The sequence below is a fragment of the Jaculus jaculus genome, chromosome 2, assembly GCF_020740685.1.
Source record: "Jaculus jaculus isolate mJacJac1 chromosome 2, mJacJac1.mat.Y.cur, whole genome shotgun sequence".
Lineage (NCBI taxonomy): Eukaryota > Metazoa > Chordata > Mammalia > Rodentia > Dipodidae > Jaculus > Jaculus jaculus.
Window position 1 is genome coordinate 12,117,606 of NC_059103.1, and position 13,891 is coordinate 12,131,496.

The window sequence follows — 13,891 nt, forward strand, 5'->3', positions numbered from 1 at the left end:
TGGGGCTGACATATCCACCGGAGCTACCCACCAACATGCCTCTCTGGTTTCCTCAGAAGAAAAATCAGTACCTCATCCCAGAGTCTGTGGATCTGGAGTGTGTGAAGTACTGTGTGGTGTATGACAGCAACACCAACAACTTGGACTTGCACATGAGAGACATCTGCCTGAAGGAGGATGACGAGGATGGTGACGCAGACGGTGAACACCAGAAATGCAGTCATATCCAAGGTGAGATATTTGTTTTTCTTCTTGAGGTAGGGTTTTACTCTACCTTGATCCTCCTACCTCTGCCTCCCCAGTACTGGGATTAAAGACGTGTGCCACCACACCCGACTCAAGACTGGCCCTTTTTTTAAAAAAAAAATATTTTTATTTATTTGAGAACAACAGAGAGAGAAAGAGGCAAATAGAGGGAGAGAGAGAACGGGTGCACCAGGGCCTCCAGCCACTGCAAACAAACTCCAGATGCATGCGCCCTCTTGTGCATCTGGCTAACATGGGTCCTGGGGCATTGAGCCTCAAACTGGGGTCCTCAGGCTTCACAGGCAAGCACCTTAAACACTAAGCCATCTCTCTGTCCCCAAGGTGAGTTTTTTTTTTTTTTTTTTTTTTAAACAGCAGCAAAAGTAAAAGTTAGCCGGTGTGGTGTTACACACCTTTAATCCCAGCACTCGGGAGGCAGAGGTAGGAGGATCACCGTGAGGTGAGTTCGAGGCCACCCTGAGACTACATAGTGAATTCCAGGTCAGCCTGGGCTAGAGTAAAACCCTACCTCGAACACACGAAGTACCTGATTCTGCTTGGAGTTCCTGAAGTGTGCTTTCTTGCTTGTGGTGGCTTGTGGCTTTTCTTGCTCTCTTGGTGTGGGCCTGGGAAAGGGAGCCCAGCTTCTTCTGCCATTATGGAACTTCCCCTCTATCTTCAAAAAATCCCTTCCACCTTAAAAAAAAAAAAAAAAAAAAGACTCTACCTTGAAAAGAAAAGTAATAGTTAACAGTTATTATAGTACTTATTATTTCTTTTGGCTTTTCAAGGTAGGGTCCCGCTCTAGCCCAGGCTGACCTGGAATTTACTATGTAGTCTCAGGTTGGCCTCAAATTCACAGCAATCCTCAGACTCCTAAATGCTGGGATTAAAAGTATAACACGGCTGGGTATGGTGTTGCATGCCTTTAATCCCAGCACTCAGGAGACGGAGGTTGGAGGATTGCTGAGAGTTCGAGGCCACCCTGAGACTACGTAGTGAATTCCAGGTCAGTCTGGACCAGAGTGAGACCCTACCTCAAAAAAACAGGAAAAAAAAAAGTGTATCACTATGCCTGGGTTGAAGTAGTTATTTATTTATTTTTTTGTTGCTTATTTGTTTTCAAGGTAGGGTTTCATTCTAGCCCAGGCTGACCTGGATTCACTATGTAGTCTCAAGCTGGCCTCGAACTCACAGTGCTCCTCCTACCTCTGCCTCCCGAGTGCTAGGATTAGAGGCGTGCGCTGCCATACCCAGTTTGTAGTAGTTATTTTTATGTGTCTGTGACCACATTGACTGACAGAAACAACTCAAGGGAGAAAAAATGTATACATTTAATTTGTTTTGACTTTTGAGACAGTCTCATGTATCCCAGGCTGGCCTCAGAGTCATTACACCGCCAAGGGTCACCTTGGGCTTCTAACCCTCCTGTCACCACTTCTCAATGCTGGGCTCAAGGCACGTGCCAGCCCTGTAGCGCCGGAGCGGGAACTCGGGGCTCCACACATGCTAGTCAAGCACGCCACCAACTCAGCTAGGTCCCCAGTCCAAGATTTAATTTTTATTTATTTTTTGGCATATGTACATATGTTCATATAAATGTGGGTGCATTGTGTGTGCAGTTACATGCGTCTTTCTCTACTCATCACCACCATCCTTTTATAAGGCAGAGTCTGTCACTGAACCCAGAGCTCACTGATTCAGCTAGACAAACCAGCCATCAAGCCACCAGGGATCCTCCTGGCTCCATCTTCTGAGGGCTGGGATTATAGAGCATGTCACTGATTTCACTGTACCTGGATTTTTTTTTCCATTAAAAAAAGTTTATTTATTTGGGAGGGAGGGAGGGAGGGAGAGAGAGAGAGAGAGAGAGAGAGAGAATGGGTGTGCCCGGGCCTCTAGCCACTGCAGATGAGCTCTAGATGCATGTGCCACTTTGTGCATCTGGCTGTACTTGGGTCCTGGGGAACTAAACCTGGGTTGTTAGGCCTTGCAGGCAAGTGCCTTAACCAGTAAATAATCTCTCCAGCCCTATACCTGGCTTTTATGTGGGTGCTGAAATTGACACTCAGGTCCTCATGATATTGCCACAAGCAGTATACCCACTGAGCCACCTTCCCGGTCCCCAAGATTTCTCTTCCACAGTTTCAGTTCATCATGGTGGAGAAGGGCATATAGCATAGCAGCTCAGTTCATGGTGGCAGGAGAGTGTCAAAGGCTATTGACAATGACGGTAGATTGGGGAGCAGAGCATGAGACAAGAAGTGGGCAGGGGTAACATACCCCTGAGTGCTTACTTATGTCCTCCAGCTAGGCCCCACCTCCCAAATGCCAGGACCTCCTCCAGAAAGCACTGCCAGCTGGGGACCAAACATTCAAAATAGGAGCCTGTGAAGGACATTTGATATTCAGACCATAATAATTACTGAACATGGGCTAGAGAGATGGCTCAGTGGTTAAGGCACTTGCCTGTGAAGCCTAAGAACCAATGTTCGACTCTCCAGACCTCACGTAAGCCAGACGCACAGGGGGATGTAAACGTGCAAGGTCACATTTGTGCACCAGATGATGCGTGTGTTTAGAATTCAATCACAGTGGCTGGAGGCCCTGGCATACCAACTCTTTCTCTCTCTCACTCTTGCTCTCTCAAATAAATAAATAAATAAGGCCAGTCTGTTGGGCTTGCCTCAAAAAAAAAAATTACTGAATACTTTTCTCATATACCAACAATCACAATGCCAGTGCTTCACCTGGGCCGATCTGTGCATCCCAGAACCACTTGTTCTCGTTGCTGTCGAGACAGGCTCTCTTGTATTCATTCCATGCTGGCCTCAAATTCTTATGTAGCTGAGTGTGATCCTCCTGCCTCTACCTCCTGAGTGCAGGGGTCACAGGCATACACCAGCGTGTCTTGTTTATGCGGCATCAGGGGTAGAACCTGGGGCTCTGTGTAGGCTCTGCACATACTCCTCTGAGTGAGCCCCACCCCCGGTGTGCAGAGCCTTTTTCTGAGATTGGTAGTGACAATATGAGACGTTATCCCCACTTGCAGGAGAGGGAATGAGCCTGATGTAGCTGGGCAGACATTGACAGAGACGTGAGACTTCCGGATCAGAGAGAAAGGCCATGTTGCTTTAGAACAAGAGGAGCCAGAGTGCCATCGTTTACGTGGATTGGTTCTCCAAGCCACAGTTCTGATGGGGTGGCCAGAAGAGGGCCAGGTGACACCTAGACCTATTGGGGGGCGTGCATTGTTACCCTCTGAGATTAAGGGGCCGGGAAGAAGGAAAACCTCCCACCTCCCAAGACTGCCATACAACACTGAAGAGATGGTAGGGGAGGAAAGCACCCAGTCCCTGTCCTGTGTTCAAAGGTCTGTGGACCCTTGAGAGAATATGGAGACCTGGCTACTAACAGGTACCACAACCACCATTTAAAAACATATTTGGGGCTGGAGAGATGGCTTAGTGGTTAAGCGCTTGCGTGTGAAGCCTAAGGACCCCTGTTCAAGGCTCGATTCCCTAGGACCCACGTTAGCCAGATGCACAAGGGGCGCACGCATCTGGAGTTCATTTGCAGTGGCTGGAGGCGCTGGCGTGCCCAATCTCTCTCTCTTTATCTATCTACCTCTTTTTCTCTGTGTCTGTTGCTTTCAAATAAATAAAAATGAACCAAAAACAGAGCCAAAAAAATAAAAAAATATTTTTTGGTATCAGGGTACAGTGGTGCATGCCTTTAGTCCCAGCACTCAGGAGGCAGAGGTAAGAGGATCACCATGAGTTCAAGGCCACCCTGAGACAACATAGTGAGTTCCAGGTCAGCCTGGGCTAGAGCAAGACCCTACCTCAAAAAACAAACAAAAGTTGTTGGGACCCTATCTGGAAAAAACAAAATTAATTAATTAATTAATAAAGCCAGGCATGATGCTGCATGCCTTTAATCCCAGTATTTGAGAGGCAGAGGTAGGAGGATTGCCATGAGTTCAAGGCCACCCTGAGACTACATAGTAAATTCTAGATCAGCCCAGGCTAGAGCAAGACCCTATTTCAAAAAAGTCAAAGAAAAAAATAATAATAGGTAAAAAATAGAGCTAGGCATGGTGATGTACTCACTTAATCCCAGCACTTGGGAGGCAGAGGTGGATGAATGGCTCTAAGTTTGAGGTCAGCCTGAGACTATATAGTGAATTCCAGGTCAGCCTGGGCTAGAGTGAGACCCTACCTCGAAAAACCAAAATAAAATTAAATTTAAAAAAATTATTGGTCTGGAGAAATTGCTCAGTGGTTAAGGCACTTATGTACAAAGCAAATAACCTGGGTTCAGTTCCCCAGTGTTCACATAAACCCAGATGCACTAAGTGGCACATGCATCTGAAATCCATTTGCTGCAGCTAGAGGCCCTGATGCACCCACATTCTTTCTCTCTCTTCTTGCAAGTAAATATATATATATATATATATATTTAAATTAAGGGCTGATTGGGTATAGTGGCACATGCCTTTAATTCCAGCACTTGGGAAGCAAAGGGAGAAGGATTACCATGAGTTTGAGGCCACCCTGAGACTACATAATGAGTTCCAGGTCAGCCTGGGCTAGAGCGAGACCCTGCCTCCCCCACCCTGACCCTCCACAAAAGCCAAAGGACCTCAATTCAATTCCTTAGGACCCACGTAAGCCTGATGCACAAATGGCACATACCTGGAGTTCATTTGCAGTGGCTGGAGGCCCTGGTGTGCCCATTCTCTCTCTCTCTCTCTCTCTCTCTCTCTCTCTCTCTCTCTCTCTCTCTCTCTCTGTGTGTGTGTGTGTGTGTGTGTGTCTTCCTTTTCCCTCTCTCACTCTTTCAAATAAAGAAATACAAATTTTAAAAAAATTGAGAGCTGGAGAGATGGCTTAGTGGTTAAGGTGCTTGCCTACAAAGCTCCAGGACCCACGTAAATCAGATGGTGGCACATGCAAATGAAGGGTTTTTTTGCAGTGGTTAGAGGCACTGGTGCGTCCATTCTCTCTCTCCCTCTTTCTCTCAAATAAATAGAATATATTAAAAATTGAGCCAAAGAGATGGCTCAGTGGTTTAGCCCCTTGCTTGCAAAACCTGAAGACATGTGCACATGCCAGGGTCTCTTGCCACTGTACATGAATGCCTGTTTGGCTTTATATGGGTGGTTGGAGAATTAAATCTGAGCCAGCAAGCAACTTTAACCAGTGAGCCATTTCATCATCCCCCACAACCTCTGTTTTATAATGGGAAGGCAGGAGGGGGAAATCACTCATTCCTAATCCCATACCCAGTGAGTTAGGAGTCTACTACTGTGTATCAGATGTCCCAAACCCAGCAACTGATAATTAACGACAAATATTAACTTTTCTGTGGGTCCAGCTTTCAGGGACCACTCATCTGGAAGTACCAGTGTTTCTCCTGAGCCTGTAATCAAAATGCCTGTCAGGGCAGGTGTGTCAGGGCGCCCTCCTGTGAGCGATCACAGCACTCTGGAGGCTGAGGCAAGAGGATGGCTCTGAGTTCCAGGATAGCCTGTGCTACAGAGTGAGACCCTGTCTCAGCAACAGCAAAACAAGGGCTGGAGAGGTGGCTTGGTGGGAGAAGCATTTGCCCCTCAAGTCTGAGCAGATGAATCCAGATTTCCAGACTCCACATAAAACTCGGGTGCTGTGAGCCTACTGCGAGAAGGGAGGCTGAGGCAGGAGAACCTCCCGCAAGCTCACGGGCCAGCTAGCCTGCTGAATGCAGTGGTGAGCAACACAGAGAGCCTGCTTTGCACCAGCTGACACGCACACACACACACATACACACACTCACACACCATGGTATGTGTGCACCAGCACTCACACATATGAAGGCGTACACTTCCTCCCCCCAAAAAGTATATGGTCAGCTCAGGTGCAATGACAGACGCCTTTAATCACAGTACTTGGAGGGCACAGGTAGGAGGATCACTGACGTTCGAGGCCATCCTGAGACTACATAGTAAATTCCAGGTCAGCCTGACCTAGAGACCCTACCTCGAAAAACAAAGAACTTTAAAAAAAAGTATATGTTTTTAATTTTCATTTTTTGGTTTTTCGAGGTAGGATCTCACTCTAGCTCAGGCTAACCTCAAATTCACTATGTCTCAGGGTGGCCCTGAACTCATGGCAATCCTCGTACCTCTGCCTCCCAAATGTCGGGATTAAAGGTATGAGCCACCACACCCGGCTTAAAAAAAAAAATATATATATATATATATATATAGTCAGTTCCAAAATGCTTTATTAAAACCCTAAAGCTCTGTTTTCTTTCAGCTCCTAGTTTTGGGGTTACCACCCCTTGCTATAGGTGTGGGGAGTGGTCTGCTTTCTGTGACTAGATGGTAATGCTGCATATGCAGGTCCAGAGGCTGGCACTCACAGCGGGCCACTGGGTGGTGCTAAGCTTCCACCTTCAAGAAGCACCGGCTCTGAGGACTTTCTTCTCAGGTGGTCGTTAGCCAGGAAATGTCTTCTCTCTGTTGGTCCAATTGGGCTATAGCTTATACATACATACATACATACATACATACATACATACATACATACATATTGGTTTTTCGATGTAGGGTCTCACTGTAGCCTATGCTAACCTGGAATTCACTATGTAGTCTCAGGGTGGCCTTGAACTCATGGCAATCCTCCCACCTCTGCCTCTCAGGTGCTGGGATTAAAGGCGTGCGCCACTGTGCGCCACTATACCCGGCTCCCTTCCTGTTTTTGCCACTGTATGTGCACAAATCTAGCTGGCCAACAAACTTCTGGATTCTCCTGGCTCCACATCCCATTGCTTCATAGATGCATATGGGTTATAGATGGGTGCACCATTTTGCATCTGGCTGTACACGGGTGCTGGAAAGTAAGCATTTTTAACTGCTGAGCCATTGCTAAAGCCTCTATTAAAAAAAAAAAAGATTTTAGGCTGTAGAGATGGCTTAGCAGTTAAGCGCTTGCCTGTGAAGCCTAAGGACCCCGGTTCAAGGCTCGGTTCCCCAGGTCCCACGTTAGCCAGATGCACAAGGGGGCGCACGTGTCTGGAGTTCGTTTGCAGTGGCTGGAGGCCCTGGCGCGCCCATTCTCTCTCTCTCCCTCTATCTGTCTCTCTGTGTCTGTTGCTCTCAAATAAATAAATAAATAATTTTAAAAAAAGATTTTATTTTTATTTGTTTACTTGACAGAGAAAGAGGGGGAGAGAGAGAGAGAGGGAGAATGGGTGCGCCAGGGCCTCCAGCTACTGCAAATGAACTCCAGACTCAGGTGCCCCTTGTATATCTGACTTGTGGGTCCTGAGAAATAGAACCTGAGTCCTTTGGCTTCACAGGCAAATGCCTTAACCACTAAGCCATTTCACTAGCCCCAAAGCCTCTATTTTAAATATATATATATATATATTTCTTGGGCTAGAGAAATGGCTTAGCGGTTAAGCGTTTGCCTATGAAGCCTAAGGACCCTGGTTTGAGGCTTGATTCCCCAGGACTCATGTTAGCCAGATGCACAAGGGGGCGCATGCATCTGGAGTTCGTTTGCAGTGGTTGGAGGCTTTGACACACCCATTCTCTCTCTGTCTCTCTGTCTCTCTGTCTCTCTCTCTCTCTCTTGCTATCTATCTGCCTCTTTCTTTCTCTGTCACTTTCAAATAAATAAGTAAAAATAAACCAGAAAGCTAAGCGCCACATATTCTCCCTCATATGTGGATCCTAGCTACAGATGATTGGGCTTCTGTGTGAGAAGGAAAATACTTAGTAGCAGAGGCCAATAAGTTAAAAAGGAGATATAAAGGGAAGAAAAAGGAAGGGAGGAGGGTATTTAATAGGTTGATATTGTATATATGTAAGTACAATGATTGAGATGGGGAGGAGATATGATGGAGAATGGAATTTCAAAGGGGAAAGTGCGAGTGGAGGGGAGGGAGGTATTACCATGGGATATTTTTTATAATCATGGAAAATGTTACTAAAAAGCCGGGTGTGGTGGCACATGCCTTTAATCCCAGCACTCAGGAGGCAGAGGTAGGAGAATCGCCGAGAGTTCAAGGCCACCCTGAGAATACATAGTGAATTCCAGGTCAGCCTGAGCTAGAGTAAGACATTACCTTAGAACCTCCCCCCCAAAAAAATGTTAATAAAAATTTTGAAAAGAAAAAGAAATAAATCTTTTAAACTAAAAAATAAAATAAACCAAAAATACATATATTTCTTTATTTGCAAGCAGAGAGAGATAGAAGACAGATAGAGAGACAGAGACAGAGAGAGAGAGTGTGTACATAAGGGTATCCAGGTGCTGCAGACAAACTCCAGATGCATGTGCCACCTTGTGCATAAGGCTTTATGTGGGTCCTGGGGAATCAAACTTGGGTTGTTAGCCTTTGCAGGCAAGTACCTTAACTGCTAAGCCATCTCTCCAGCCCTTGTTTTTGTTTTAGTTTTTGTTTTTCCCCCAAGGTAGGGTCTCACTCTAGCTCAAGCTGACCTAAAATTCACTATGTTGTCTCAGGGTGGCCTCAAATTCAGAGATCCTCCTACCTCTGCCTCCTGAGTGCTGGGATAAAAGGTGTGGCAATACTATGCCCAGCTTTGTTTTGTTGTTTTTTTCAAGGTAGGATCTTCTGTAACCCAGGTTGGCCTCAAACTTCTGTTCCTCCTGCTTCTATCTCCCAAATGCAGGGATATGCCATCATGCCCAGCTTATTAATAGTTTTAGGATTATAGAATGGACTGTGAAATACTAGGGAAATGGTGCTGAATAAAGACCCCCCTTTCCATTTTGTAACTGACCACATTATACTGTGAGGGACCCCATTGTCCCTCAATGGGATATCAAAAATAACACATAGTTTTTCACTCTAGTCAACTCTCATCACTTAAACTAACCTTAATTAATTGTTTTGTTTTTTGAGGTAGGGTCTCGCTCTAGCCCAGGCTGACCTGGAATTCACTATGTATTCTCAGGATGGCCTCGCACTCACGGCGATCCACCTACCTCTGCCTCCTGAGTGCTGGGATTAAAGGCATCACGCCCAGCTTCCATCTTATTTTTTTGAGACAGGATCTCTCATTAAACCTAGAACTCCCCAATTTGGCCAAATTAGCTAGCCAGAAAGCTCTAGGATCCTCTTGTCTCTGCCTACCCAGGCCTGGTAAAACAGACCCAAGCCACTTTGCCCAGACACTGTTCTTGAGGTACACTCCTTTCCAAGAACACAGAGGCCACCCTTTCCCGAGTCTGGTTGACAGGCTCTGCTGGAGTCTGTCTTCAACACTGACCCTGTCGTTTGTGTATGCATGTGTGCTCGTGTGTGGAGAGGCCAGAAAATAAGCGGTGATTACTTGAGCACCATCCACTTTTGTTTTGTTTTGTTTTTTGTTCTTTTGAGGTAAGGTCTTTCTCTAGCCAGGTTGACCTGGAATTCACTATATAGTCTTAGGGTAGCCTTGAACTCTCAGCAATCTTTGTCTCCCGAGTACTGAGATTAAAGGTATGCACCACCATACTCAGCCATCCATCCACGTTCTTGGCGACAGGGTGTCTCGTTGGCCTGGAGTTGCCAAGCAGGTTATACTGGTGGGCCAGCACACCCCAGGGACCCTCTTGTTGTCACCTCCCCAGCACGGATTACACATGTATTCTGCCACTCTTGTCATTGGTACGTGGGTTCTGAGGATAGAACACACCTCCTCATGCTTACAAGTCAAGCTCTTTATCAACAGCCATTTCCTCAGAGTAAGCCTGTAGTTCTTTTTATTTATATATTTAGCTTTTGGTCTTTTCAGGTAGGGTCTTACTCTAGCCCAGGCTGACCTGGAATTCACTCTGTAGTCTCAAACTGGCCTCGAACTCACAGCAGTCCTCCTGCCTCTGCCTCCCGAGTGCTGGGATTAAAGGTGTGTGCCACCACACCTGGCTCAACCCTATAGTTGTTTTTTAAAATATTTTTTTCCTTCACAATGAGTTGTCTTGTTCATTTTTATTTATTTGAGTGACAGAGAGAGAAAGAGAGAGAGAGGCAGATAGAGAGAATGAGCGCGCCAGAGCCGCCAGGCACTGCAAACGAACTCCAGACACGCATGCCCCTTGTGCATCTGGCTAACATGGGTCCTGGGGAATCGAGCCTCAAACCGGGGTCCTTAGGCTTCACAGGCAAGCATTTAATTTTTTTTTTTTATTTGAGAGCGACAGACACAGAGAGAAAGACAGATAGAGGGAGAGAGAGAGAATGGGCGTGCCAGGGCTTCCAGCCTCTGCAAACGAACTCCAGACGCGTGTGCCCCCTTGTGCATCTGGCTAACATGGGACCTGGGGAACTGAGCCTCGAACCAGGGTCCTTAGGCTTCACAGGCAAGCGCTTAACTGCTAAGCCATCTCTCCAACCCAACCCTATGGTTCTTGACTGACTTAAGGGGAGAAGCAGATGTCTGGGCTAAAGGCAACAGCATAGATCTGGCCTGGGATCCCGCCTGGGCCCTCTGACCCACCAAGCTCTTGCTCAAGAGGGATATGGCAGACGTGTTTGAGCCACTGGCGAGACTCAGTGACTTCTGAGCCAGGCCCTGTGGGGTGGGCTTTAGCTGCTGCTCTGATATCTACAGACTCTCCCAGCCTGGGTAGAGACCCAGTCAGGTCCCAGGTCTTCACTTCCTGTGCAGTCCTTGCTGCAGGCATCTTTGTCTCCCAGAACAAGGGCTCAACGTAGAAATCACAATCCATGCTTTTCCCATGCCAGCTGGCTCTGACACCCAGTGTCCCTTTCCCTGGGTCAGATCCTAGATCAGGGGATCTTGGGTTAGTCTAAATTGTTCAGACTTCCTGTCACACATCTAATCTGCATGTGGTCTATGTTGGTTACTTTTTTCTTTTTCTTTTTCTTAAAAATTATTTATTTATTTGAGAGAGCGAGAAAGAAGCAGACACAAGGTGACACGAAGAAAGAGAGAGACAATGGGTGCATCAGGGCCTCCCAGCCACTGCAAACAAACTGTGCATCTGGCTTACATGGGTCCTTTGGCACATGCCTTAACCTCTAAGCCATCTCTTGAGCCTACTTATTTTTATTTTTATTTTTGAGGTAGGGTCTCACTTTAGCTTGGGCTGACCTGGAAATTCACTATGTAGTCTCAGGGTGGCCTCGAACTCTCAGCAATCCTCCTACCTCTGACTCCTGAGTGCTGGGATTAAAAGCAAGTGCCAGCATGCCCTGCCTGTGTTAATTACTTTTATTTTTTTTGTGTACGTATGTGCAGTGTACATGCATGCATATATGTATGTTCATATGTGTGTGAGTACATGTGTGTGTGCACAGGTGAACAGACTCATGTGTGAGTGGATGTGGAGACAGAGATTGACATCCAGTGTCTTTCTGAAATCACTCCACCTTATTTATTGAGACCAAGTCTCTCACTGAAACTAGAGCTCACCTAGCTAACCAACTTGCCCTGGGACCTGCCTGTCCCCATATCCCAACTACTGGGACTAACAGTGCATGCCACCATGCCTGGCATCTGTGTGGGGTGTGGATACTAGGGATACATACAGTCGTATGGCAGGCACTTTACTGACTAAACAATCTCCCCAGCCTGTACTAGATACTTTTTTTTGGTTTTTCGAGGTAGGGACTCGCTGTAGCCCAGACTGACCTGGAATTCACTCTGTAGTCTCAGGGTGGCCTCGAACTCACAGCGATCCTTCTTCCTCTGCCTCCCAAGTGCTGGGATTAAAGGCGTGTGGCACCACGCCCGGCTCTGTACCAGATACTTTTATGTTGTCATGATAAAATCTGTGACAGAAAACACTTAAGGCAGGAAAGGTTTATTTTTGGCTCATAGTTTCAAAGCACTTGGTCCGTGGTCACTGGCCTTGTGCACTGGGGCAGAACACGAGGGTGGGTGCAGCCTGTGGCAGAGGAGGCAGAAAGCAGAGAGAAGGGTGGACCCACCTGTGCTCTGCCTGCTGGCTTCTTGCCCCGGGCTGTTGCTTCCAGCCCCAGCCTGCACACTGGTGCCCGCACTCAAGGTGGCCCTCCGCCCTCAATTACTCCTCTCTGTAGACATCCTCACAGACACAACCAGAGGTACCTCCCAACCTCCTAGGCGGCTGTAAATTCAGTCAAGTTGACAAGGAAGATTAACCATTACATGGTCTAATTGTGTTTCTATAGATCAGTGAATGTGTTTAAGGTTTAATTGATACAGAAATCCTAAAAAGAGGCCAGGCATGTTAGTATATGCCTCGCTAGTCCCAACAGTCAGTAGGCTGAGGCAGAAGGATTTTGAATTCCAGACCTAACTGAACAACACAGCAAGACCCTGCCTTAAAAAATGGGCCAGGCATGGTGGCGCACGCCTTTAATCCCAACACTTAGGAGGCAGAGGTAGGTGGATCGCAGTGAGTTTGAGGCCACCCTGAGACTACATAGTGAATTCCAGGTCAGCCTGGGCTAGAGAGAGACCCTACATCAAAAAAGCAAACCAAAACAAAATAACAACAGAAAAGAAGTGCCAGGAGTGGTGGCACACGCCTTTAATGCCAGCACTTGGGAGGCAGTGGTAGGTGGAACACTGTGAGTTCGAAGCCACCCTGATACTAGATAGTGAATTCTAGTCGGCCTGGGCTAGAGTGAGACCCTGCCACAAAAAAAAAAAAAAAAAAAAAGAAAGAAAAAGAAAAGTTCCAGTCATGGTAGTTTATGCTTTTAATCCAAGTACTTTAATCCCAGACAGAAGTAGAGGAGGATTGCTGTGAATTCGAGGCAAGCCTAGAACTACAGAGCAAATTCTAGGTCAGCCTAGGCTAGAGTGAGACCCTATCTCAAAAAATCTAGCCAACAGGGCTGGAGAGATGGCTCAGTGGTTAAGGTGCTTACCTGCAAAGCCAAAGAACCCCCGTTGAACTCCTCAGAACCCACATAAGCCAGATGCACAAGGGGACTCATGCATCTGGAGTTTGTTTGCAATGGCTGGAGGGCCTGGTGCACCCATTCTCTCTATTTGCCTATTTCTGTATCTCTCTCTCTCAAATTAATAAATAAAAATAAGATATAGAACTTTAAAAAAAATCCAGTAAACAAACAAAAAACCAACAATAACAACAACAAAAGAACACCAGAATGAGATACCAATTCACACCTACTAGAATGGGCACAGTGTTGGTGATAATGTGGAGACACTGGAATCTTGGGATGCCACTGACTGGAATGTAAAGTGGGCCGGGCATGGTAGCTGTCCTGTCGTCCCAGCACTCAGGCAGTTGAGGCTGGAGGATTGCCACAAGTTCAAAGCCAGCCTGTTTCACATGGCGAGTTCCAGGCCAGACTGCTACAGAGTGAGACCCTGTCTCGAAAAACTAAAACTACATAAAGAAAAACAGAATGGGCTGGGCGTGATGATTCATGCCTTTAATCCCATCACTTGGAAAGCTGAGGTAAGAAAAGTGCTTTTGAGTCTGAGGCCAGCCTGAGACTACATAGTGAATTCCAGGTCAGTGAGACCCTACCTTGAAAAAGAAAAAAAGAAAAAAACAGAATGGAAAATGGTACAGCCATTGAGGCAAACACTGCCATTTCCTCAAAGGAGCTACGATCCATATGGCAAGGAAATGAAAACACATCCACACACACAGAAAGTTGACGG

At 46.6% G+C, this 13,891-nt stretch overlaps 1 protein-coding gene across 1 annotated transcript in view; it reads left to right on the forward strand.

The window, feature by feature from the left end:
* The window catches only part of Styxl1 (serine/threonine/tyrosine interacting like 1), a 58,143-nt gene that overhangs the window by 22,922 nt on the left and 21,330 nt on the right, over positions 1-13,891 (forward strand). The window contains exon 4 of the mRNA XM_045144212.1: positions 57-231. Within this exon, the coding sequence (XP_045000147.1) occupies positions 57-231 (175 nt within the window). The remainder of the gene's footprint in view (positions 1-56; positions 232-13,891) is intronic.